This window comes from Phaseolus vulgaris, chromosome 6 (genome assembly GCF_051622355.1).
Source record: "Phaseolus vulgaris cultivar YP4 chromosome 6, ASM5162235v1, whole genome shotgun sequence".
NCBI lineage: Eukaryota > Viridiplantae > Streptophyta > Magnoliopsida > Fabales > Fabaceae > Phaseolus > Phaseolus vulgaris.
In genome coordinates, this window is record NC_143503.1 from 32992949 (window position 1) to 33018273 (window position 25325).

At 32.4% G+C, this 25325-nt stretch overlaps 4 protein-coding genes across 7 annotated transcripts; 3 read left to right on the forward strand and 1 right to left on the reverse strand.

Moving 5' to 3' along the window:
* The first annotated feature begins 4115 nt into the window (after window positions 1–4115).
* Window positions 4116–12679, forward strand: LOC137832338 (kinase family with ARM repeat domain-containing protein). Of its 4 annotated transcripts, XR_011084558.2 has the most exons (12): window positions 4128–4322; window positions 4431–4520; window positions 4721–4773; window positions 5045–5120; window positions 5412–5473; window positions 5571–5649; window positions 5734–5793; window positions 5930–7588; window positions 7824–8690; window positions 9859–10980; window positions 11060–11129; window positions 11383–12679. XR_011084558.2 is itself a non-coding variant. In XM_068640442.1 (11 exons), the coding sequence occupies exons 1-10, from the start codon at window positions 4275–4277 to the stop codon at window positions 10972–10974; spliced, it is 4110 nt and encodes a 1369-aa protein (XP_068496543.1). In that variant the 5' UTR covers window positions 4127–4274; the 3' UTR covers window positions 10975–10980; window positions 11060–11183. The 4 variants fall into 4 exon arrangements, 2 of the variants coding, with proteins under 2 accessions (XP_068496542.1, XP_068496543.1); XM_068640442.1 differs by lacking the exon at window positions 11383–12679 and having other exon boundaries at window positions 4127–4322; window positions 11060–11183; XR_016521316.1 differs by having other exon boundaries at window positions 9859–11129.
* AGP25 (arabinogalactan protein 25) lies at window positions 12067–12679 on the forward strand. Its single transcript, XM_090303023.1, has one exon. It carries the CDS (start codon window positions 12067–12069, stop codon window positions 12496–12498), a length of 432 nt encoding a protein of 143 aa, XP_090159149.1. The 3' UTR covers window positions 12499–12679.
* A 3316-nt stretch (window positions 12680–15995) lies between these two features.
* LOC137833566 (sugar transport protein 1) lies at window positions 15996–17693 on the forward strand. Its single transcript, XM_068641907.2, has 4 exons — window positions 15996–16006; window positions 16049–16194; window positions 16273–16598; window positions 16686–17693. The coding sequence occupies exons 1-4, from the start codon at window positions 15996–15998 to the stop codon at window positions 17691–17693; spliced, it is 1491 nt and encodes a 496-aa protein (XP_068498008.2).
* A 1228-nt stretch (window positions 17694–18921) lies between these two features.
* Window positions 18922–21696, reverse strand: LOC137832339 (acyl carrier protein 1, chloroplastic). The gene is made up of 4 exons (XM_068640443.2): window positions 21399–21696; window positions 20248–20361; window positions 19784–19906; window positions 18922–19221 (listed from the first exon to the last, which is right to left on the reverse strand). The coding sequence occupies exons 1-4, from the start codon at window positions 21453–21455 to the stop codon at window positions 19096–19098; spliced, it is 420 nt and encodes a 139-aa protein (XP_068496544.1). The 5' UTR covers window positions 21456–21696; the 3' UTR covers window positions 18922–19095.
* Window positions 21697–25325: the final 3629 nt, after the last annotated feature.

Genomic DNA, 25325 nt, shown 5'->3' on the forward strand with positions numbered 1-25325 from the left:
TATTTTATTGTTTTATTTTGATTATTTCGTTATTTTATAATTACTTAAATTAAAAATAATAATAATAAATTTGAAACAAATTGTTTGACGTACATTACATTTATTTGAAAAGAATTAGTTAATTAAAACTTTCAATTGAAATGTGGTTTGATGCATAATTACTTTAACTCGCTCAGTTACAATGCAAAAGAAATAAAACTTTGAGAGAAGTGTGAGAAAAAGTGATTCAAACGGAAAAAGAAAAACATCAAAAAATGAATATATATCCCACAAAAAAAAATGTACTCATTGCTTTTTTTTCATTCTCGCTCATACAACAAGTGCAGGAAGAAGATAGGGCTGAATATCCCAATTTGTTACTTAAATATAAAGCATATTTAGATTTTTACAAAGGTACATATTTATTTTGATGTGGGCGTTAACAGAAAAAATGGATGTGTACCCAATAGGAGAACAGATAAGAGATTAGAAAATAAATATTTTCTTAGACTTTGTTACTCAAGTTTCTCATCTTATTTTTTTTTTTTTTTCTTCGTTATTCTATTCATTTTTTTACTTTTATATACTAGTTACAATCAAGATTAGTGATTTGTAAATCTCGTTTATTGAGTTGTAAATTTAAATTTGTTTAATATATTTTTGACTGTAACTTATTATTAAATTGTATGTTGAAACTCATAGCTCATGAGAGAAAATGTTTTTATCTTATATATTTACATTATTTCCATTTATCATTTTTTGTTGCAATCGATAACTAATTTATAATGAAATCTTATTCCTAACCAGACTTATAACAATATTTAATTCAAATCTTCGGCAAATTATTTAAACAGAATAATTATGATATAAATATTTTAACATATTTTTTTCTTATGTATTTATTTATTAAATAAATAAAATATAAAATTATAATGCACCAGATAACAGATAGCAATTAGCAGGTAACAAATAAAAGTAGCATGTAACAGATAAAAAGGTAGCAGATAATAGGTAGCTGGTAACAGGTAGCCGGTAACAGGTAACTGGTACCAGGTAGCAAATAGCAGGTAACAAGTAACAGGTAGCAAATAGCAGGTAACAGGTAGCAGGTAACATGTAGCATGTAGCATGTAGCAAGTAACAAGTAGTAGGTAGCAGGTAGCAGGTAGCAGGTAGCAGAGGTAGCAGGTAGCAGGTAACATGTAGCATGTAGCAGGTAACAAGTAGCAGGTAGTAGGTAACAGGTAGAAGGTAGCAGGTAGCAGGTAGCAGGTAGCAGGTAGAAGGTAGCAGGAAACAGGTAACAGGTAGCAGAGGTAGCAGGTAACATGTAACAAGTAGCAGTTAGCAGGTAACACGTACCAGGTAGGAGGTAGCAAGTAGCAGGTAACAAGTAGCAGGTATAAGGTAGCAGGTAGCAGGTATAAGGTAGCAGGTAACAGGTAGCAGGTAACGGGTAGGAGGTAGCGGGTAACGGGTAACAGGTACCAGGTAGCAGATAACAGGTAGCATGTAGCATGTAGCATGTAGCAGGTAGCAGGTAACAAGTAACAAGTAACGGGTAACAAGTAACAAGTAACAAGTAGCAGGTAACTGGTAGCAGGTAGGATGTAGCATGTAGCATGTAGCATGTAGCATGTAGCATGTAGCAAGTAACAGGTAACAGGTAACAGGTAGCAGGTAGCAAGTACCAGGTAGCAAGTACCAGGTACCAGGTAACAGGTAGCAGGTAGCAGGTAGCAGGTATCAGATAGCAGGTAACAAGTAACGAGTAACATGTAACAGATAGCATGCAACAGCTAGCAGGTAGCACGTAGCTGGTAGTAGATAACAGGTAGTAGGTAACAGGTAGCAAATAGCAGGTAGCAGGTAACAGGTAGCAAGTAGCAGGTGGCAAGTGGTAGGTAGCAGGTAACAGGTAGCAGGTAGCAGGTAACATGTAATAGGTAGCATGTAACATGTAATAAGTAGCATGTAGCAGGTAGCAGTTAGCATGTAGCAGGTAACAGATAGCTGGTATCAGGTAACAAGTAGCAAGTAGCATGTAACAATTAGTAGGTGGCAGGTAACAGGTAGCAGGTAGCAGGTAGCAGGTAGCAGGTAGCAGGTAGCAGGTAGCAGGTAGCAGGTAGCAGGTAGCAGGTAGCAGGTAGCAGGTAGCAGGTAACATGTAGCAGGTATGAGGTAACAAGTAACAGGTAGCAGGTAACTGATAGCAGGTAACAGGTAACATGTAGCTGTAGCAGGTAACAGATATCAAGTAGCAGGTAACAGGTAGCAGGTAACAGGTAGCAGGTGACAGGTGACAGGTGGCAGGTGGCAGGTGACAGGTAGCAGGTAACAGGTAGCAGGTAGCAGGTAGCAGGTAGCAGGTAACAGGTAGCAGGTAACAGGTAATAACAGGTAACAGGTATAAGGTATCAGGTACCAAGTAACAGGTGGTACCAGGTACCAAGTAACAGGTGGTACCAGGTACCAAGTAACATTAGCAGATAACAAATAACATGTAGCAGGTAGGGAATAAGTAACAGGTAGCAAATGCAGGTAAAAGGTAGCAGTTAACCGATAATATGTAATAGGTACCAAATAAAAGGTACCAGATAAAAGGTAGTAACATGTAATAGGTAGCAGATAAAATGTAGCAAATAACAAGTAAGGGGTAATCGATATAAGCTAGCCAATAACAGGTAACGAGTAACGAGTAGCATGTAACATGTATCAAGTAAAATGTAGCATACAAGGTGATAAACAAAAAGTAGCAGGTAGCGGGTTGCAGAAAAAGGTAGCAAGTAACATGTAACATATAATAGGTAACGGGTAACAAGTACCAGGTAGCAGGTTGCAAGTAACAAATAATAGACAACATATAACAGATTACAGACAACAGGTAACAAGTACCAGGTAGCAAGTACAGGTAACAAGTAACAAGTAACAGGTAACAGATAACATGTAACGGGTAACAAATAAAAGAGGTAACAGATAACATGTAACGGGTAGCAGGTAATAAGTATCAGGTAGCAAGTTGCAGGTACAAGTAATAGGTAACAAATAACAGATAACGGGTAACAGGTAGCAGGTAACAAGTACCAGGTAGCAAGTTGCAGGTACAAGTAATAGGTAACAAATAACAGATAACGGGTAACAGGTAGCAGGTAACAAGTACCAGGTAGCAGGTTGAAGGTACAAGTAATAAGTAATAGGTAATAGGTAATAGGTAACAAAAAAAAATGTAGCAAATAATAAGTAACAAGTAACAAATAACCAATAATCGATAACCGATAACAGGTAACAGTAACATATAATAAGTATCAGGTAGGTTGCAGGTACATGTAACAGTTAATATGTAACAATTAATATGTAAAAGGTAGCAAATAATAAGTAAAAGGTAGCAGATAACGGATAACAAATAACAGGTAGCAAGTAAAGTCAAATAGCATGTAACAAGTAGCAAATAACAGGTAATAGGTAACAAATACAAGTAGAAGGGAGCATGTAGCAAGTAACAAGTTAAATAGCTGGTAGCAAGTAACAGGTTAAGTAACTGGTAGCAGATAACAAATAGCAAATAACAGGTAATACGTAGAAGATAACAGGTAACACGTAATAGTCACTACTATTTATGTCAACTAATACTTTTAATATCACAATAATACAAATATTTCTCACCAAACAAGTACAATTTACATAAATATAAAATTAGTTTTGTTTTCTTTTTCATTTTTAAATGGAAAGGGTTTTGATGGCATCATTTGCACACACGCATATCTGCATTTATTTTATAAATTATATTTCATTTAGAATAACAAAAATAAAACATATAAAAAAATTGTATATTAATTACAAGTTATTTTTCATTCTAATTCGGCTACACAATTTTTTTATATTTAAAATACTAAATTTGTAGGGTGTTAAAAAAAATAAAATTGAAGAAGAGTATCATCATTTCTCCTATCGCATGTCAGTTTGTGGATAAAATATATTATAATAATAGATAAAAATCTGTGTTTTCTAGTATTCCTCTAATATTTTTCTTTCCATTTCCCCGTAAACTAAGAGTGAAAATTTGGATCCAAACAAAGAATTCATTATATTATATTATTATTATATAATATAATGTCTATAAATTTGAATTGAATGTTTCTGAGTTAGACCTTCAGATAACATAACCCCCTAATTTTTGATTTTTGAAATCCCCCGCCCGTTGCCAAACAGTTTCTTTCTCTCTCTTTCTCTGTTTCACTCTCTCATGTTCCTCTTCACAACGTTTGAAATCTGCGACGAATAACCCTAGAAAGATGAACCAGTACCACATCTACGAAGCCATCGGTCGCGGCAGATACTCCGTAACGCAATCTCAATCCTCTCTCCTCCATTTTTTGCTTTATCTTTCAAGCTCTGATATGTGTTGTAACGCACGATCACTCTCTCTCTTTCTTTTTGAGTACTAGCAGACCGTTTACAAAGGCAGGAAGAAGAAGACTATCGAGTATTTCGCCATCAAGAGTGTCGATAAATCGCAGAAAACTAAGGTTCTTGAAGAGGTAGGCCATTCGATTTTGAAAAACTTATGCAGGCTAGTGCACAAGTGTAGTTCATTTAATACGATTTAACTTGTTTTCTCTTTAATTAATTGTTAATTATTGTTACTTGCATCTGTGATGTGATTTCTCGCATCGCACTATTTCTAGCAGATCTTGAGCTGTATTGTGCTTGTTGAATTAACAGCTTTCTCCTTTTGCAGGTCAGGATTCTTCACACGTTGGATCATATAAATGTGCTGAAGTTTCATGATTGGTAATGCTATTATTTCACAGAACATTTTGAAAGAATCCGAGAATTAGGAAATCCTATTAAGAAACTTTGCTCTGAAAGGAAAAAAAAGTTTCCATTGAAATTTTAGGAATCCTACTAGTAAGATTTATAGTCTGAATCATGAATACTGAAGTGATTATAAATTATTGTGTTAGACTCCCTTTTCTTGGGAATTGTCTCAAACACTTTTTTATTTTTCTTAATTACGGCTTTTAGGGGTTTTCTAAAGTGTGGTTCAATAATGGCTTTTTAGGTACGAAACTTCTGCTCACCTATGGTTGGTTTTGGAGTACTGCGTCGGAGGGGATCTGCTTTCCATATTACGACAGGTACACATTGTTTCTTTGCTTGTTGTTTGTTAGCCTGTGTATTGTACCTTCATTCATTCATTCATTTGAAGCTGGAAATCATACTTACTGTTAGGCATAGTTTTGTAAAATTCTCAAGTGATCGACTCCTCGTTTTTGCATGTTCTGATTCCCTCCCCACCCTCATCCTACTCTATACTGTTCATATCTAATATAATTATGCCGTTGTGAATTTTAATCTGTAGATCTTAGGAATTTTCGGGCTATGTTGTGCAAAATTAATTTGGTATTGACTACGTGGATGAATTGCAGGATAGTAAACTTCCCGAAGACTCTGTTCACGATCTTGCGTATGATCTAGTGAAAGCTTTGCAGTAGGTTCACTAGTCTTAGTTTTGTCTGTTTTCCTACTTTTAGGTTGTATTATTCTTATTCTTATTATATGAACTAAATCTGTGATATGATATACAGGTTTTTACATTCAAATGGAATAATTTATTGCGACCTGAAACCATCAAATATTCTACTTGATGAAAATGGATGCGCAAAGGTACCTGATGGGTTGGTTGAGTTGTTTTAGATTAGTTTAATCTAATTTGAAATGAAGTGTGCATTTTTTTCTTGATTGTTGCAGCTATGTGATTTTGGATTGGCTAGGAAGTTGAAAGATATATCAAAATCTCCTTCTTCCTCGGTATGCTTGAGTAACTCTTGCAGTTTCTGTCATCTTTACGCACAAATAGATGGATAATTACTTAAATTTATTTTTGCCACTTTCTCCGTGAATTAAATTATCTGTTAATATCTACTAAGTTTGTATACCTTTTTAGTTACCACGGGCAAAACGTGGAACACCCTCTTACATGGCTCCGGAGCTTTTTGAAGATGGTGGAGTTCATTCTTATGCTTCTGACTTCTGGGCACTAGGCTGTGTACTATATGAATGTTATGCTGGGCGGCCACCCTTTGTGGGAAGAGAATTCACTCAGCTTGTAAAATCCATCATCTCAGATCCGACTCCACCTCTCCCTGGTAATCCAAGTCGACCTTTTGTTAATTTAATTAATTCCCTGTTGGTAAAGAATCCAGCTGAAAGAATACAGTGGCCTGAGCTTTGTGGACATGCCTTTTGGACGACCAAACTTGCTCTGGTGTCTCTGCCTTCTCAACCTGCATTTGATGATATGATAGAGCTACATACTAAACCTTGCTTGTCAGAACGAAATGGAGATAAATCTTCTCATAACCGGACACCTCCCAAATATCGTGAAAAAGATGTCAAAGGGGTGTTGAAGAAGGACGAGAACTCTGTTTTAGGATCTAGAGGCACTGAGACACCAACAAGGGCAACACCAAATGGCCCTAGAACTCAGATAAAAGGATCAAGCAGAACAAATGAGGTAAAGCAGAAAGACCATTCCAATGTTAAGAAGGGTGTGAATCTATTGAGATTGTCAAGAATAGCGAAAACAAATTTACAGAGGGAAAATGAGAAAGAAAACTATCGACGCCCCTTGCCTAATAATTCTGAGAATGATTCTGAAGTTAAAATTGAGAACACTGACATGGAACTTGATTTTAATGAGAATACTGAAGATGATACACATGAAGAAACTGATGGCAATGAACAAACAACTTCTGTGCCCGATGAGAAGATAGATAATCATTTTCTGAATCAGGGACAAACAGAGGAGCTTGAAAATAATACACACCAGTTGGATACCCCATCTGCTGTTAACCCTCCAGTCTCAGATGATCCAAGGTCATTTGATCATGAATCAACTCCTGACCATCCTGACATATCTGGTATTTCTCCCAGTGTGAGCCCTCAGGTGAAAAAGCATAGAGCTAAAGAAGACACAGGATCTGGCCTTGACTCTGATTCTTCAAGGTTGTCTAACAACCTTTCCGAGGTTCTTTGGCATCCATCTGATCTCTCAGTCAGACCTGTAATGCCTAGCAGAAAAGTTGATAAAGTCTCAGAAGTCATTCCTTCACTCCCTTTTGAGGCATTGCAAGCGTCTGATTTTGTTAAGATGCCTAAAGAGCAATTGGAGGCAGTCCACAACCGAATATTAACCATTTTGAATGGAAATACCAGCATTGGAGAGAAACAAAATGTGATTAGGTATCTTGAGATGTTGAGCATTAATGCTGATGCAGCTAATATCTTGACCAATGGGCCAATTATGCTCATGCTTGTAAAATTGCTTCGGCAATCCAAGGCATCAGCTTTGCGTGTTCAACTTGCTTCACTGATTGGTCTGTTGATTAGGCACTCCACTTTTGTTGATGACAGTTTAGCTAATTCTGGAATTTTAGGTGCACTGACTGATGGCCTTAGAGACAGGCAGGAAAAAGTAAGGAGGTTTTCCATGGCCGCTTTGGGTGAGTTGCTATTTTATATATCCACTCAAAATGCAGACTGCAGGGACAACAATCAACTTGAATCTCCATCAAAGGACAACAGGGCAACATATGGCTGGCAGGTTAGTTTCCAAGCTTGTTGCTTACTATGTTTGTTGTTCATCTGTCTGGTCCATTTAAAGCTTGACATACCTATTACTGGTATACAAAGTTTTAAAATTTCCTAATAAAGTTGTTGCCAGATGGTAATAATATACTTTGCGTCAATTTCGTGTTATCCTGTCAGCTGTTTTAACTTTGTTCGCCTGCTTTCTTGTGCACATTTTTCATGCTTAAATAATTTCCACTTTGCTGCAGGTTCCAAATTCGTTAATTTCACTTGTGTCATCAATGTTGAGGAAGGGCGAGGATGATATAACTCAATTGTATGCATTGAGAACAATAGAGAATATTTGCAGTCAAGGAGGGTTCTGGGTGGGGCGATTGACCAGTCAAGATGTTTTTAGTAATCTCTGTTATATCTATAGGGCGGCAGGGAAACAAGAGAGTATGAGGCTCACTGCAGGATCATGCTTGGTGCGCCTTGTTCGTTTTAATCCTACTAGCATTCAGTCTGTTGTTGAGAAACTCTCATTCAAGGACCTAGCTTCTGCTCTTGTAAAGGGCAGTCCACGAGAGCAGCAAATCAGCTTAAATCTTCTTAACATAGCAATGCTTGGAAGTCACTTGTTCACAAATATTGGAAGATACCTTGTACAACTTGCCGAGGATAAAAATCTGATCCCAAGTCTTTTGTCTCTTGTTGAGCAAGGTAGTGAAGTTTTAAGAGGAAAGGCACTAGTTTTTGTGGCTCTCCTCTGTAAGCATGGCAGGAGGTGGCTTCCACACTTCTTTTGTAGTCAAAAGTTGCTTTCTGTGGTGGATAGACTGGGAAAAGAGAAAGATTCCTATGTGAGACAGTGTTTGGATGCATTTGTGCATATTGTGGCATCCAGTATTCCAGGTTTATTGGATATAATAACAGGGGAGGTCCAGCAAATGATGGGAGGAAGGCGCCATGGACACATCTCTGCCCTTACCAGCAGATCTTCAAAAGCCAACATTCATTTGTTTCCTGTTGTCCTTCATCTTCTTGGAACTTCAACTTTTAAGCACAAAGTCGTGACACCACAAGTCGTACTTCAATTGGCGAATCTAATTAAACTCGTCGAGACACCATTTCAGGTACGTGACTCACCCATTGTATATTTCCTTTTCTGAGAAATGGTAAAACCATCTCTATACATTACAAACAAGTTTTCTTTTTAATTGAGTTGGTTTTGCGTAATTAAATGAGTCTCATGCCCTATTTATGGTGTCTTATTTTTTTTAGAGAATTACACCTATGTTTCACATAATAATTTAAAAGGTGTTAATAGAATATTCTTTAGCATTTGTTTTTACTTTTATTTGTATGATTTCATGAATTTTAAATATAAACGTTGTTCTGAGATATAGTCGTCCGATACTTGAATTTTTAAAAACACGAGATTGCTTTTTGATAGCTGAAAATATAAAAAGTTTAAGGCCAATTGTTTATTTTTTATAAAGAGTATTTTTTAATTAAATTTTTTCCAAAAGTTTCATGAAAATTATTTTAGCATGTTAAAAGTCAGAAACGTTATTTTCATAAGTCTAAGCAATTATTTGTTTTCAATGAATAATTAACAAATGGAATACTACATTCGATACATGAAAATGAGAAAATTGTGAATAATCGTATTTTCTTAGTTGAACGATATTTGTTTTCATTGAGTGGGGGTAATCGTCAGTTAAAGAAGTTTCATACCAGATTTACGAAGTTAAAGAAGATATTTGCGATTAATTATGTATTATTTAATCTTAAGCATTCGCATTGGGTATTAACAACAAAACGTTTTTTCTTTTTGCACTTGCGTGAAGTTAAGATGAAAGTTGGGAATGAATATTTATTCTCATACGCAGGTATTACTTTCAGTAAAGTTAGTTTTAATCCAGAATTTGTCTTTAGAAAAATTGTATGGCTCTTACTACCAATTACATCTCTTTTTCATTTCTTAAGATTAAACATTTCCTCTTAATGGTCTAGTCTTGACATTAATTTTCCCTTGATATAAAGTCTATATTTAATTTTAGGTATAAATTTTAAGATATTATTATTTTTAATATTTTTTCCGCTAAGCTTTAACTTAATTCAAATGAACTGTGGTGTTTGATTCATTTCCTACGTAATTTTCACACTGTCTGGCTACTTAATCTCTCTTAAAATGATGACCATTATTTCACTGATTTTACCATTGAATCATGCTGTTATTTGTTGGATGTTAAATTGTTTTTGATGTAATAATTGATATTTGATATTACTGTCTTTCAGGGAAGAGATGACTTCCAAATAACCCTTCTTCGAATTTTCGAGTCTCTCACAGAGGAATCTCCTATAATTCTTGGCAATGCTGACATTTTCATACGTGAAATCCTCCCTAGTTTGACAGTTCTCTACAAGGGTAACAAGGATGGTGACGCCAGGTTTTTGTGCCTTAAAATTCTTTTTGATGTGATGATCATTCTTTTGAGTGAACCAATTGACGAAGAGCAACGATTAAAGGATCTGAAATTCATATCAAATACCCGTTTTCTTCCTCTCTACCCAACCTTGATTGAAGATGAAGATCCTATTCCTATTTATGCCCAGAAGCTTCTTGTTATGCTGCTGGAGTTCAGTTTTATTGCAATTCCAGACATTCTACACATGAAGACAATTTCACAATGCTTTGAGTTCTTGCTTGGTGATCTCTCGAATGCAAATGTGAATAATGTTAAGCTGTGTCTTGCTCTAGCTTCTGCTCCTGATATGGAGTCCAAATTACTCTCTCATTTAAAGGTGGTTAGGAGGATTGGCAACTTACTTGAGTTTGTACACGCAAAGGGCATGGAAGATTTGCTGGAACCAACTCTTGGGTTGTGTAGGGCTTTTATAGCACGTTCAGTCTGTACAAAAGGCTTGAGCAGCACAACAGAACCAACTCTCTTAGGTGACTGTCCTCCCGAGTTGAGTGGTGGTGCTGTGGATCCCCAGCAATGCATAAAAGATATCGCTGACTTTGGAAGCAATTTTGGTGTCTTGCTAGAGTTGAGTGCCTCTGCAGAAACCAGTATTGCTGATATAGCTTCTGAATGTGTTGTTTTACTGTTCAAGGCTTCTCCTAGAGAAGCCACCACTGGTATACTAACCAATCTTCCCAAGGTCACTGTGATCCTAGAGAGCTGGAATAGAGGCATTCCTCACTTGATGGTGCAGCGAATGCTTCATTCTCTAGGTTATGCTTGCAAGCAATACTTACTGCATGCAATGATATTGTCAATATCTAAACCGGAGATTTCAAGAATTGAAGTTGTTGTTTCTGAACTCAAAAGTTCAGGTGTACCAGCCTTAGCTAAAACTGCTGCGCTAGCAGCCTTGGAATTGCAGCGGTTGCCTCGCTGCATTTGAATAATTGTAGGTATCATGTTATGCCATGTTCTTCTCATTAGAACCTGTAACTTTTCTAGTTCATTGCTTACCCTTTATATTTCAGGCGGCCTTGCTAAATTCCAGATAAAGTTGAGCGTGAATTCCACTCAGGCTCCACTGTATTTCTATGTAAAGTATGTGTACTCTGTATCTCTGAACATTAAAATATAACGAAATTTTTCATTGTATTTTTTCTTCTACAAATTGTTTAGATTAGAGTTTTCTCTCCGTTTTTTTTTATAAATATCCATGCAAGTTAAACACTAAAAGAAGTAAGTTGTGATTCCGATTCCTTTGTGATTTGTACCGTGGTAACGTATTGTACAAAAGTATAAAATTAAACACAAATGAAACTGCATGAATATGATTGAGATTCATATTTGATAGGTACCATGGCACACATACTTCCAAAGACAGAAGGACTGTCAGATGTGTTAGAAGGTTTATTTAAATAATGTTCAAGCGACAAAAAAAGGTCCAGCCCTGCCTCCTTTATAAAAATTACATCTATCATGCAACATAGTTTCATGGAGACAATACATCTCATTCGGTCATAGAAAACGCAATTTTTTTTGAATCATTATGGTTCTTTCTTTTTGTTTGCCGGGTATTTTTAAATCACCTTTGAAAGATGAGGCACTATGATTGTGAATTTCGTAAAGCACGACTACAGTCCGTTTTCGTGTTTGCTATAATTAACAAATTAGCTTTAAGGATCAACCCAATAGAAAGAACCTTTCTCAATGTTTGTCACGGGCTGAAAAGGATTCTCTTTCATCAAACGCATCACATGGAAACCTTTCTCAATCTTTGTCTCCCTCGGGGTAAAAAACCATATCCCCTATCATCATCCAATAGAAAGTTGCCACGTGGTACCCCATTTGTCCCACCTAGTCTTAGGTAGGAGGTGAGTGAGAGATGGGAACCTGCAGACTTAGGAGCCTGACGATTTAAAAGCCTTGCCATAATTATTCCCACTAAATGCCCACACATCTCCCTCTCCCTCAAAATTCCTTACACAATTATATCCATTTTCAGGCAGTGTCAGTTGGATTTTCTTCACCTTTCTGAATGGCATTACACAAAGTTTATCTAGCACTCATGATCATCTTGACTTTCATGCCCTCACCTCTGCATTCATCATATTCACAGCCTGTTCCAAAACTTCCCACACTCTCATCTTCACCGGCAACACTAACAGATCCTCCTCCATCTTCACTATCCCCTTTCCAAGAATTGTCCCCAGACATTGCTCCACTGTTGCCTTCTCCTGGTGGTTTGTTGCCAACTCCGACTGGCTCTGACATTCCCACTATTCCTTCCAATCCAAGCCCTCCAAACCCAGACGACGAAATAGCTCCTGGACCTCTTTCTGCTTTTTCACCATTTGGATCAATGCAGGCTTCCTCCAATGCCCCGAGAAGAATCATAGTTGGTAGTCTAGCCACAACTGTTTCTGCAGGTTTCGCAGTATACTGGTCTTTTCACTCTATGATAGTATGAGTGATTTTGATTTGGGATGTGCCAGGTTCCAATTGTTATAGGCTAGATTCCCTTTTCTTGTAAGTTAATTTTTCATTCTTACCTTGTAGTATATGAAAGGGTAATAAACCGTGGTTCTTCTTGATTGGCTTGAGAATAATTCCCCCAATAGTATCAAATTTTATTTCTTGATTCTACTGTTTATTTGGTGCAATAATTGAGGTTATCTTCTTTTTTTTTTTGTTTGATTTGTTTGTTTCTGTATTATGTTAAATGATCCTTTACCTTTCCAATCAGAGGCCCATGATTGAACTTTTTAAGAGCCTTTTTGTATTTCCAGCTTCACTAAATAGCTGGAACCCTCGTTCAGATTGAAGATGTAAGGTTGATTTGCCTTAGTCAGGTTTGCATGTAATAAATTTAGGTGGTGGCACATGGTTTCAGCAAGTGCCAATATTTTCCAAGTTGCAACTGAAGTGCACGTGGCAAACACCCAATCAGTAAGAATCCAGCGTTTTCTTATTGTTTTTCCTGCAATTATCGGTTGCATGCTGCCAAATTTAGTGGCAAATTTCAATAATAAAGTCACTGTACAGTGTTTAGGTAATCTTGTTTGGTCTGGTTTTGCAGTCTTATTCCTTGGATATCATAATAACGTATATTGTCTTCATGTGTCCAACTTTCTGTTTCTACTCCATGACAAGATACTTTTTTTATATATAAAAAAAACAAATATAATAAAATGGAATACACCCCAAATACTGTTTGGACCAACCTTAATAACATAATCGACCTATCCAATCTCATTCTGAAATCCATCTTTATACTTGAAATTCCTTTTACATATTTAAGTCTAAAGCCCAGCTTATATACTGACTCTAAAATTGTGCAACAATGCATACAAGAAAAAAATTGTAAAGTACAAATACATGGAATGGATATATGTAGGTAGTATCAATTACCCTTCCTCTATAAGTAAATTATTTAAGTTTTTTTGTTAAATTATGATCTAGATTAACGAAGAAAAAGAAGACCTTTTTAAATAAAAATGATTTGGACAAAAGTAGTAACATGCACAAGTAACAAATAGATAGACGGATGAATATTTCACTATAGTATAATTGTTTTTCTTCTCAAAATAAAAATTTATTCTTATCCATGTCTTCCAATTAGATGAAAAATATACTCTATATTCACTTTCACATAGTCTTTATTCATAATTAGGTGAATTTTGATAGTTGATTCATTGATTATATTCAATGATTGTCATTTCAATAGATATCCACTATAGTGAGAGACTAGAGATACATTGTATTCCATCTTTATTAAGTGAAATTGAGTGTTATCCTCATAGAGTTAGAGAAACAAACATTATAATCTTATTTTCATAGTAGACACATTTTATGGACTAGGTCTAATGAGTTTTATTTCTCAAGTTGAAGAAATTTTCCACGTTACAAATTCAATGAAATATAAAAACAATTAAAATGGTCTCACTTCTTCAAATCAGATTACATTAAAGTTGTGTTAACCCTACATGATAACATTTAAAATAAAAATACAAAAAAAATTAAGCGTAATTAAAATTGTATTTGACCTACATAACTTATTCTTTCGTATAAAAGTTGTAAATAACTAACACGACTTCACTTTGAAAATTATGATCAAAACTAAATAATCATCTTATTAAGACTGTGTCGGTGAAAGTGATTGCTATGAATATTCAAAATTAAAAATAATAATACTTTATGAACAAAATATCAATCAAGTTTTATATTTAAATAAAAAAATATTAACTTATTATCTCATTTGTTTATGTATTATTAAAAAAATACTGTATATTCAAACTAATATATTATTACATTTTCTTATATTTGTTGTTGTTAGTTTATCATTATTTTAATATTAGAGGATAGAAAAAAAAATTAACAATAAGGATGTAAAATAAATGATTTTTTAATGTTGAAGAAATGTTGTTGTTAATGTGTAATGTTATAAAACTAAATATAAACATATTATTAATTATTTTGTTGATTTATTAATTATTTTGTTGATTTAAGAGATAGAGATGTTGATATTAATATTTAGTTATTTTTTCACATGAAATTATGAATTATTTATTCTTTTCAACTTATCTTATATTTATAATATACTTTTTTAAAAAAATAAAATAGCATAAACAATTTTTTTAGCATAATAATAAAAATAATAATAATAGAAATTTAAAAATGTTTGGTACATAAATAGTATACAAACAGTATATAAACGGATAAATCACCATTACGAAAATAACACTAGAAAGAAAATTGTGGCAATCCAATAAAAAAATATAATATCAAAATATATATATTATTAAATATAACTGAAATTAAACTAATTAAATTAGATTCTCTACGATTTAGAATATATAAGAAAACATAATAAGGATTAATCATGAGTGACCCAAAATTATACTTTGTTATATTAACGACATACTTATATTATATGAATGGTTGAAAATTAGATATAGAATTAAACGTATTTCAAGTTGCCAATAATTTTTTATTTAATTAATTAATAAATTATTATTGTTTAATTGAGTACCAGAAAGATATATTTATTTATATTTTTATCTAGTTTAGTTAATTGAAATATACTTTAATTTTTTTCATTCTTTAGTTTTTATCACAACTACTCATCATGTGAACATGACTTAATATAATATATTATTTAATAGTTCAGATTGTATAACAGCTTAACATAAACTTCGACAATAAAAATGATGGAAATATATAGGAGATAAAAATTTAATCCAAATCTTAAATTTATTAAATATTTAATTTGAAGAAAAAAATTATTCGGTACCCAAAATAAAAGTTGTCATATTTACATATCTAAACATAAAAAATATATCAAAAAATAATTCAGTATTTATTTTCTATTTTTCAATAGATAAAAAGATGAAAGATAAATCAAAAAGATATTTGCTTGTAAAATATGCTCAATCTCGGAATCCAAAACAATAAATATGGATAACTAATTTGGTAATATTATTTTTAAATTATTTTTTTAACTTCAAATTTAAATTATTATAATAATATTTTAGAGTTGAAATGAAAATTTTATCATTATATCATCTTTAAATTTATAAGAAAAAGAGAAAAAATAAACAAATTTGTAACAGAAAAAGAAAAAAATAAACAAACCACTGTTTTTGATGATCAGTTGAGAGAATAAGAAAAAAGATATATATTCTCAAGTACATTTAAGATAATATTAAAGATATAATGATTAAAGAAAGATAAAACTAAAATACGGAAGCATTGGTACCTTTGGGTTATAAATTAACATCACCACTTCAACAATTCACCAATTTTGGGTTGAGGTTTGCACCCATATATTATGGGTGGTCCGATAGCGGCCCAATAGCGGGTGGCCTGATAAGCCCAACAAATACTCGCTAGGAGAGGCTCGAAATGGCTCTGATACCATGTTACGAAGTGGACTTTAAGCCTAACTCAACCCCATAAAACCGGCTCATGAGGTTGAGGTTTGCACCCACTTATATACAATGAAAGACTCTAATCTCTAGTCGATGTGGGATCTCCAACAGTTTCATCTCAGCTGGTTCATCTGGAACAAAGAATTATCCTGAAAAGTTGACATTTAGAGTTTTCATAACATGTTTGGTGGCTGCATTTGGAGGTTTAATATTTGGCTATGATCTTGGCATATCTGGTATGTAAAATATTTATTCATTTATCTATGGATCATTGTTTTGTTTATTAATGACACCAACATCAACAACATTTGTAGGTGGTGTGACATCCATGGATCCCTTTCTCAATAAGTTCTTTCCAGAAGTGTATGAGAAGGAGAACAACGTAAAGGCCTCCGATAATCAGTATTGCAAATTCGATAGCCAGACATTGACATTGTTCACATCATCTCTGTATTTGGCTGCTTTGGTTGCGTCAGTGTTAGCATCCACTGTCACTCGAGTATTCGGAAGACGCATCACCATGATCTCTGGAGGTGTGCTCTTTCTTGCAGGTGCTGGATTGAATGCTTTTGCTGAACATGTTTGGATGCTCATTGTTGGTCGAATGTTACTTGGTTTTGGAATCGGGTGTGCCAATCAGGTAATATACTTATATTCATATTATTTTTTCTCTAAAAATATTACTTATTCTATATATAATAATTTTACATGGTGTTTTTTTTTACAGTCTGTGCCGATATATGTGTCTGAGGTTGCTCCATACAAATATAGAGGAGCCCTTAACATGATGTTCCAATTGGCAATTACTATTGGCATCTTTGTGGCCAATGTTCTTAACTACATTTTTGCCAAAATGGAGAATGGAGAAGGGTGGCGTTATAGCTTAGGTTTTGCAGGAGTCCCGGCTATCATGATTATCATTGGTGCAATATTTCTTCCCGATTCACCAAGCTCTTTGATTGAACGTGGTCTTGATGAGAAGGCTAAGAATGAACTTATAAAGATTCGAGGAACTACAGATATCGAGGAGGAGTTTGGGGATCTGGTGGCAGCGAGAGAATCTTCAAAAGCAGTTAAACACCCTTGGATCTCTTTATTAAATAGACAATATAGACCTCAACTCACATTTGCCATAGCCATTCCCTTCTTCCAATCTTCTCTTATGTTTGCCATGATCACTGGAGGTTGCAATGCAATTGCCACCCTTGTTTCCATATTCACAGTTGACAAGTTCGGGAGACGAACTCTTTTCTTAGAAGGAGGGATACAAATGTTTATTTGTCAAATTGTGATAACTATAGCAATTGCATGCAAATTTGGACTTGATGGAAACCCAGGAATATTGCCAAAGTGGTATGCTATAGTGGTTGTATGTGGGATATGTATGTATGTGGCAGGATTTGCATGGTCATGGGGTCCTCTAAGGTGGTTGGTTCCAAGTGAGATCTTCCCACTTGAAGTGCGTTCAGCTGCACAAAGTATTAACGTCTCAGTGAACATGATATTCACCTTTGCTATTGCTCAAATTTTCATAGCAATGCTTTGTCACATGAAGTTTGGATTGTTCATTTTCTTTGCATGCTTTGTGATTGTGATGAGCACATTCATTTACAAGTTTCTCCCAGAGACCAAAGGAGTTCCCATTGAAGAAATGCATGTTGTGTGGCAGACTCATCCTTATTGGAAGAAATTTGTTAAACCTGATGATGTGAGACCTATTAGTGACGAGTGTTAGCAGTTTTTTGTGTTTAATTTTTTAGGAAACTATTGTTACACACAACAATACTCACACATATATATATATATATATATTTTATTTTATTTTATTTTTTTATATGTGAGTATTGTTGGTAGTTTGGTATACCTAAAAGAGGACTTAATTTTTGTTTAGTGCCAGCCTTTTCAATTTTAGTTGTCTTGTTTGAATTTTTAGTTTTTATAAATATTATTTTTTTATATTATTGCCTCCTAATTATTTTGAAAAAAAGTGAAAATATTCATATATATATATATATATATATATATAACTGATTCTGGAGAATTGAAGTCACAGATCAAATTTAAAAATATACATATGAAACCGTTTTTATTTTATTTAAAATTGACGTTTTCAAATCTTTTTTATGTTTAATAGGGATGGATTTTATTAATACCATACCATACAAAATATTATTGATGCACACAATTATATAAATATTTTTTATACAAAAAGTTTTTTGTTCGCACAATTTATACAGTATCATAAAGGTGGTATAAATTTTGGAAAAAATACTTTCACAAGCAACTTTTATATAAACAACCAAATAATAAATACTGTTAATACTAAATGAACTGAAATATTTAATTAAAATCTAAATTTAATTATTTAATAAAAAATGATAAAATGAATTGTAAGATGATTATATAAAAAGTTGAATAGTAAAACTATCTATCATCACTGGTTGAAAAATTATATTTTAACACTTTTAAAAATTATTTATTTAATAATTCCTTTTATTGTATCCACATTTACCTCTCAACTTTAATATAGAAATTAATAAATATTGGTTTCGTGAGCATATACTCTCTTTTCCTTTATTTTATTTATTATTTTAAAATAAAAAGAGTTAAAAAATAGTTTGTAATAAAAACTCTTTTAAAAATTTTATCTTTTAAACAATTAAGATGAAATATAAAATATAAAATGATAAAATACTCTAACATACTAAAACAGAGTGTATAAAAAAAAATAAAAATTAGTTTGTATATAATTTTTTTAAAATTTTTTATCTTTTAAACAATTCATATGAAATGATAAAATAGTCTCACCCTTCCTTCTTATATACAAGAATAGATAATAAAAATAAAATTTTACATTTTTATGTTTTTATAAAGTTTTTTAAGTATTCTTTTCGAGTTCAGTAACAAAAACTTGTTACAGAAAAGACAACAATCATCCAAAACTGAAAAACAACATAGTGCACTTTATATAAATTTGGAACTATTATTAGAGTAATCCCAATACCGTCTAGAAAAGAAGTAACAGTTACTTCAAGAACAATCAACGTGTACCATAGATAAAAACTAAAGCATATATAAACCCCTTCAATCAAAATAGTAAAAAAATTCCAAACGGATACTATGTCCTCTTCACTAATTTAAGCCTTGCTTTCAAGAAGCTTATCAATCATTTCAGCTGCATCTTGAACGGTGGAGATGCTCTGGGCGCTGTCTTCTTCCACAGTGATACCAAATTCTTCCTCGAGTCCCATTACAATCTCAACCTGCACAAATTGAAAAAGTCTTAATTGATAAAGTGAAATGTCATCAGACTCAAGCCACGGATACTTGTGTTTCGATGAATCACACAAGAACATAGTTTAGCATGACATTTAGATAATGTTGAAGAAAAAATGGAATAAGGCTACCAATGATAAACAAAACTAAATTGCTTAAACAAACTCAGGCCTTCAAAGTTCAAAGAAGCATACAACAATAGTTGGGCAACAACTAAATAGACAACTTCAGGCTTTTTATCATTAACATTGAACAGATCAGCAAGTACTTAAAAGGAATGATATTCATACACATCCTGAAATGTCTAAAATGTGCAGTGATAAAATATGTAGGCTCATATGTAATTACAGAGAAAGATAACAAAAAAATAAAATAAAAGCATTAAAACGAGAAAGTAAGATCTCAAATGGAAATGCGTATAGTTGAAAATAGCAAACAGGGTGATTGATACAGAGAAAACTTACAAATTTATATATTTATTAATCAACAGTTTGATTTCATATAAAAGCAAGGCATAAATACACAGATTAATATGAAATATGAAAGTACCGTATCAAGAGAATCAGCTCCAAGAGCAGCAAATTTAGACTCTCCTGTAACAGTTGAATCCTCTGACAGTGCCAATTGCTTCTTGACAATGTCACACACCTTCTTCACTGTCTCTGGTTTTGCCTGCATTACAAAAAACTTAGATGGTTTCATGCGACATAAGCCTTTTTATGGACATCTGTAATTTTAAGCACATAATTAAAAACTACGAGCATAAGGCAACATGGATAATTCAATATTGAAGATATACTGTGAATATTGACGACTTAACAGCAGCCTCTGCCCCAAAGAAGGGTTAAGTACAAGTTCAAATTTCAATAGCAAAAGAAGCTAAGGGTGAAATCTGAATTCTCCACGATCCAAAACTTGTTTAAGCATTCAGAATATTAAACAAAAAGATTGAAAAAACAGAGTAAATTAAGTTAAATGATTCCATTTTTGAGGAAATGGAGGCAGAATCTTACCGCGCATCTAAATTGAAACCGACGTCCTCTGGGCTGCAATGTAATGGATGGAAAATTTCTGCCCTTAATGGAAAGGGAAACTGAACTTGGATGGGAGATCCTGGTGCCAGAGACCTGTTTTTATCCAAAAAGAACTAAATGAGTCCAGCCATTATAATAATAATTAGAAGAAACTGTAAAATATTACACAAAACCAGTTTAGTTTTTAGCATAAAGCAAAAAATAATGAAGTCAACAATAAAATCAGTATGTCCCTACCATGTATAACTGAAATTTATAAGCAATGAAATACTTTATTTACAAGCGCAGATTGGGTTGTCGAAAGAGATTTTGACTTGAAAGCAAGAAGAATGTGTTCAAAAAAGGGTTTTAGACAAATAAACATATTCAAAAAACAAAAAAGCACCAGGAAGCTAGCATCGCATTGCTATAAAGATATATAACTTTGGCCCTCTTAATCAGAATCTGGTATTTTGAATCTTGTGAATGGAAAATATATACCCATTTTAGAATATGAGTTGTTTCTGTAAAATCGGGAGTAGTCTTTAGCAAAAATAAATGATTTTGGTTGAAATTGGTTTTGTAGTGAAGTGATCTCTGGATGCGTTTATTCTATGTACAACTTTAGCAGTAAAACTCAATATAACTTTTTTTTATCCAACACAAAAGTTGCCAAAAAAATCAATTCATGAAGCGATAAAAACAAACATTTAAACATGTTTACCTGATATAACTTCAGGTTATATTTCAACGTGATTTTATACCAAAAATATGCATAAAAAACAAATCTTCTATTGAAAAAAAGTATAGAAAAAAACCACCAAGCGTTTAACCAGAAGTCAAGGATTATACTTGCATAACAAATAAATGAAAAGAAAAGTGAAGAGTATTCAAGAAAAACAAGAGTCAGACCACCCTTCAATTGGAAGTTGGATCGACATGTAAAATCGTCGATGAATTCTGAAGGTGATGAAAAGATAAATAAGACATGCAAGCGCAATTGATGTAACATGAAAAGGAAGACGTTACAAACATAAATGAAAGAAACAGATAGAACAGAACAGTAATCAATTAATCAAACAGATTAAATACAAGTGAAACAAAACAAGAATTGAAAGAAGATTTGAATATATATATATATATATATATACCAGTGCTTGATTAGAAACAGAGACGAAGGACATGGAAGATTGCATGATGGAAGCCATGGAAGAGTGATCTAGATCGAAGAAGGACGTAGATTACGAAGTGGAAGGTTTTGTTGTTTGTGTATGAGATGATGGAAGAAAGTGAGAATGTGATGTGTGTATTTATAGAAAGAGCATGTGAGGCAGTGTTAACTGTGGTGGGTTTAAACCTCGCTTCGTTACTTTCGAGGAAGAGCACGTGGGAGTTGGAAGAACCTCATTCTTTGTTTGTTTCTCCTTCTATACTTTTCCCTCCACCAATCTGGATTTCCTTTTTCTTTGTTTGGTTCACCAGTAATACACAAAAAGTTAAGACCATTTTTTTTTAATTCTTTCAAATTTATAAAAAATAGAAAAATTTACTTTGACTCACATAGTTTATAATCAGTATTTATTTTAGTTTTATTATTTTAAATACGTTTTAACTAATGAATTGGAAATATTGTACTCTTCTCATGGATTTTATTTATTAAATTTATGATAATAATAGACATTTGTCTCCTCTAACTAATTATAATTAAAAAAACCTCTATTTTACTTTCAAAATAGAAAATATTTAAATGGTAGACTTGCATTAAAGGTTTGAATGGTTGAATTTATTTATTTATTTTGGGTTTCTACAAGTGAATTGAAGATATATTGGGATAATACAATTAAAATGTTATGTCATGGTATGTATTGAATGTTTGTGGTGATGATGAAGGTACAAATTTATATTTTGTTAAACTCTAATTTTGGAATATGAAAACTGGTTTTTAATTTAATTTTTTATGTTTTAGATGAAGGTTCAAGAACTTAATATTAATGTAATATTAGATCAAGGTTTGTTTTAATATGATGTGATATGAAATATAGTTGAAAATAAAATTTGGATTTGAATCATTTGTAACTATTTTTTTAATTCGTTGATAGTTAAAATTAAAATTTGAGTTTTAATCATTTGTAACTATTTTTTTTATTTGTTGATGTTTGCCTCGTTCAAACAACAAACAAAGAATGAGAATGGTTAAGTAATAACAGTTTTGCTCATGCCAACAAATAGGATGAAAGTTGAAGTTGACTAAGTAAATTTAGTAAAGATCCAATTAATATATTTAAAAGTATAAATGGTTTATTATTTAAATTAAAAATTTCATAAATAGAAAAATATAATTATTCAAACTTTATTTATAAAAATTATCATTTTTCCAAAATACTTTTTATCCCACACCTTCAAAAATCTGAAAAAATATATTATTTTTCTTATATAAAAAACTTACATCAGTGATCACATGAAAGATACAATATTTCTGTTAAATCTTACACTAAAGACTAAGTTAAACATAAAAATAATAAAAAATTTAGTTTGAATCAATTAGATTATTAAATATATTATGTATAATTTTTGAATTAGATAGAGTAATTGGATGAATAAAATTCTTAAAATTTAATTATTTAAAAATTTGATAACTTTGGTCATGAGAGTTAAAATGTTTTTTTAAATGTTTGTAAATACTAATATTTATGTATATTTTTAAAATTGTTATGTTTTATCAATCTATTATACTAAATATTATTATAATAAAATGAATGATAAATTTACTATTTATATGTGAATTGAGATAAAATGTATATGAACGAGAGCATGTGATATTATGATTATGATGTATAATAGGTTGAAAATATACTTATTTGTAAAGAAAATACTACATTTTGAAGTTTAAGTGAGTATTGAATGGGATATGAAAAAAAAAAAATATGATTTTATTGTGGAAAAAAAAACTATGTACAAGAAGTTATAAGAATTTATCATGTTATATATGTGTGAAGTGTATTTCTACCATGTAAATTTGTTGTGGGTAAAATTGTTGTGATTACAACTCTAGTATTTCTTAACCACTAATATTTAATTTCAATCTTTTAAATAGTTCTTAAAAAATCATACACTGTATTAAAATATTTTTCAAGTTGTATATGTATTACCTCATTAATTTATTATAAGGTTCCCAAATACAATTAACATGTAAACTCATGAAATTCAATACGTATTGTACAATTGAACATTTATTAAACAGATATGAAATAATATAAATAGTTAATTATTTTGTTACTATGATGATACTTGATTCACATATAATTACACAATATTCATAAGAGTGTTCAATTAGTGAAAACGCACGTGACAGTAATATCTGACTGGTATCGTGATTTCCGCTTTCTTGCTCGCAACCCTTATAGGGTCCATTCTATCTTCCTTGCTTTATTTTCGTGACCCTTCTTCTAACAATAGAGACTTTCTTGAGTTTTATATTTCAACCTTTTTAACCATTTGTTACTTCCATAATGTTAAATTAAGTTTCCACGCTATCAAATAAATATTTTTATTTTAGCAGAATTTATCGTGTACGTAATACATGCACTAATTACAATTTATTGGTAGGATAAGTGTTATAAAATTGGTTAATTAATAAAGTGATAGAATCCTTAACTCACCAACAACTCATCCATCAACGACTATCACCAACTTACTTCACATAATTATTGTTGCTATTTAATTTTCTATTCAAAGATTGTAGAATTTGTGGTGGATCCTCCTTTTTTATCCCTTATAACACTTTTATTCCTTCACTTTGTAATATCTCATTATTTATTATTGGATTTTCCCTACATTATTATTTAAGGGACCATAATATTTTTATATCGAATATTTTTTATATTAATCTTAAGTTTTTTATTTTTTATTTTTTACAAATATAAAAGATTAAACAAGTATGGATCCCTACACTAAATATTTAGTTGGTAATAAAAGAAAAAATTCCGACCAAGTGAACATGGGTTTTTCCTAAATCCAGAACATCGATTACTATATTCACAAACTTCGTATGCACCGTCAACACACCATTCATGGCCCATTTTCTGCTTCATCAACAACCTCTTTCAAAGCTACACAACCTTTCTTGCCAATGAATCGACGGTTGAGATTTCATAGAGATATCAGCATTTGGGCATGCCACATTTTCTTCACCTAATTATTATTATTTATTTTGTCACTGTGTTTACGTTCTCTAGTGATGCTTATTTTCTTATTAATTTTTTTCATTTACAATCCTTAAGTTCAAAAACTTTATTTAAAATATTTAAATTCATTTTCATTCAGATGGACTAGTTTCTGGAAACAATAGTTAAATAAAAAAAAGTAATGATGGCAAAGTTAATTAATAATGATTTTGCATCTTTCTCCCCCTATTTATTTTTTCTTACAAATTTCGACCCCACCATTTTCCAATCACCAAAAGAAAAGTGGTGACGAGAAAAAGATAAAGATAGAGATAAAAAGTTAACACTTTTTTTTGTCACTTCTTTTCAGCACTTAATTTAAAATGGTCACGGATAAAAAAAAAATACCTATTTCAAAAACACACCGCCCCGTGATGTGAGGGAACCACCACACATGACCTGGTGACCACTATACACATCTTAGTGAACCAATTACCTGATCCACACGGGAAGAGGTCCAAGTCAACCTATAAATGAGACTTCTTAAAGGAGGAAAACGTACGTTTTTTATATTCTAAGAGAACAGACTAATCACTAGCACTAACTTGAGCGTCGAAGTGTAATCGCAGGTACCCGCCGACCGGTGGAACGCGCACGAGAAGAAAGGAAGGAAGTTTGAAGAATTCAGAGACCATCGACGACGAATTGTGTATCGAGTGGATCAATATTAGTTAGACCTCATCATTCACACAAGTACAATACACATTGTTTGTAATTAAGATATAGATTAATGAAGCAATAAAAAAGAAAGTGTTAACATAGATTATTGTTTAGAATCTATACATTATTACATAACCTTTAAGAAATAGTGATTAAATAGGAAAATATTGGTAGAAGATGACATTGAAAATTTGA

Coding starts and splice junctions, on each gene's coding strand:
- LOC137832338 (XM_068640441.1), top strand. CDS start 4,275: ATGAACCAGTACCACATCTACGAAGCCATCGGTCGCGGCAGATACTCC. Junction 4,521..4,720: donor AAACTAAGGTTCTTGAAGAG/GTAGGCCATTCG, acceptor CTCCTTTTGCAG/GTCAGGATTCTTCACACGTT. Junction 5,650..5,733: donor ATGAAAATGGATGCGCAAAG/GTACCTGATGGG, acceptor TGATTGTTGCAG/CTATGTGATTTTGGATTGGC.
- AGP25 (XM_090303023.1), top strand. CDS start 12,067: ATGGCATTACACAAAGTTTATCTAGCACTCATGATCATCTTGACTTTC.
- LOC137833566 (XM_068641907.2), top strand. Junction 16,195..16,272: donor CTATGATCTTGGCATATCTG/GTATGTAAAATA, acceptor CAACATTTGTAG/GTGGTGTGACATCCATGGAT. Junction 16,599..16,685: donor GAATCGGGTGTGCCAATCAG/GTAATATACTTA, acceptor TTTTTTTTACAG/TCTGTGCCGATATATGTGTC.
- LOC137832339 (XM_068640443.2), bottom strand. CDS start 21,455: ATGGCTTCCATCATGCAATCTTCCATGTCCTTCGTCTCTGTTTCTAAT. Junction 20,362..21,398: donor CTGTTTCTAATCAAGCACTG/GTATATATATAT, acceptor GGATAAAAACAG/GTCTCTGGCACCAGGATCTC. Junction 19,907..20,247: donor GGTTTCAATTTAGATGCGCG/GTAAGATTCTGC, acceptor TTTGTAATGCAG/GCAAAACCAGAGACAGTGAA.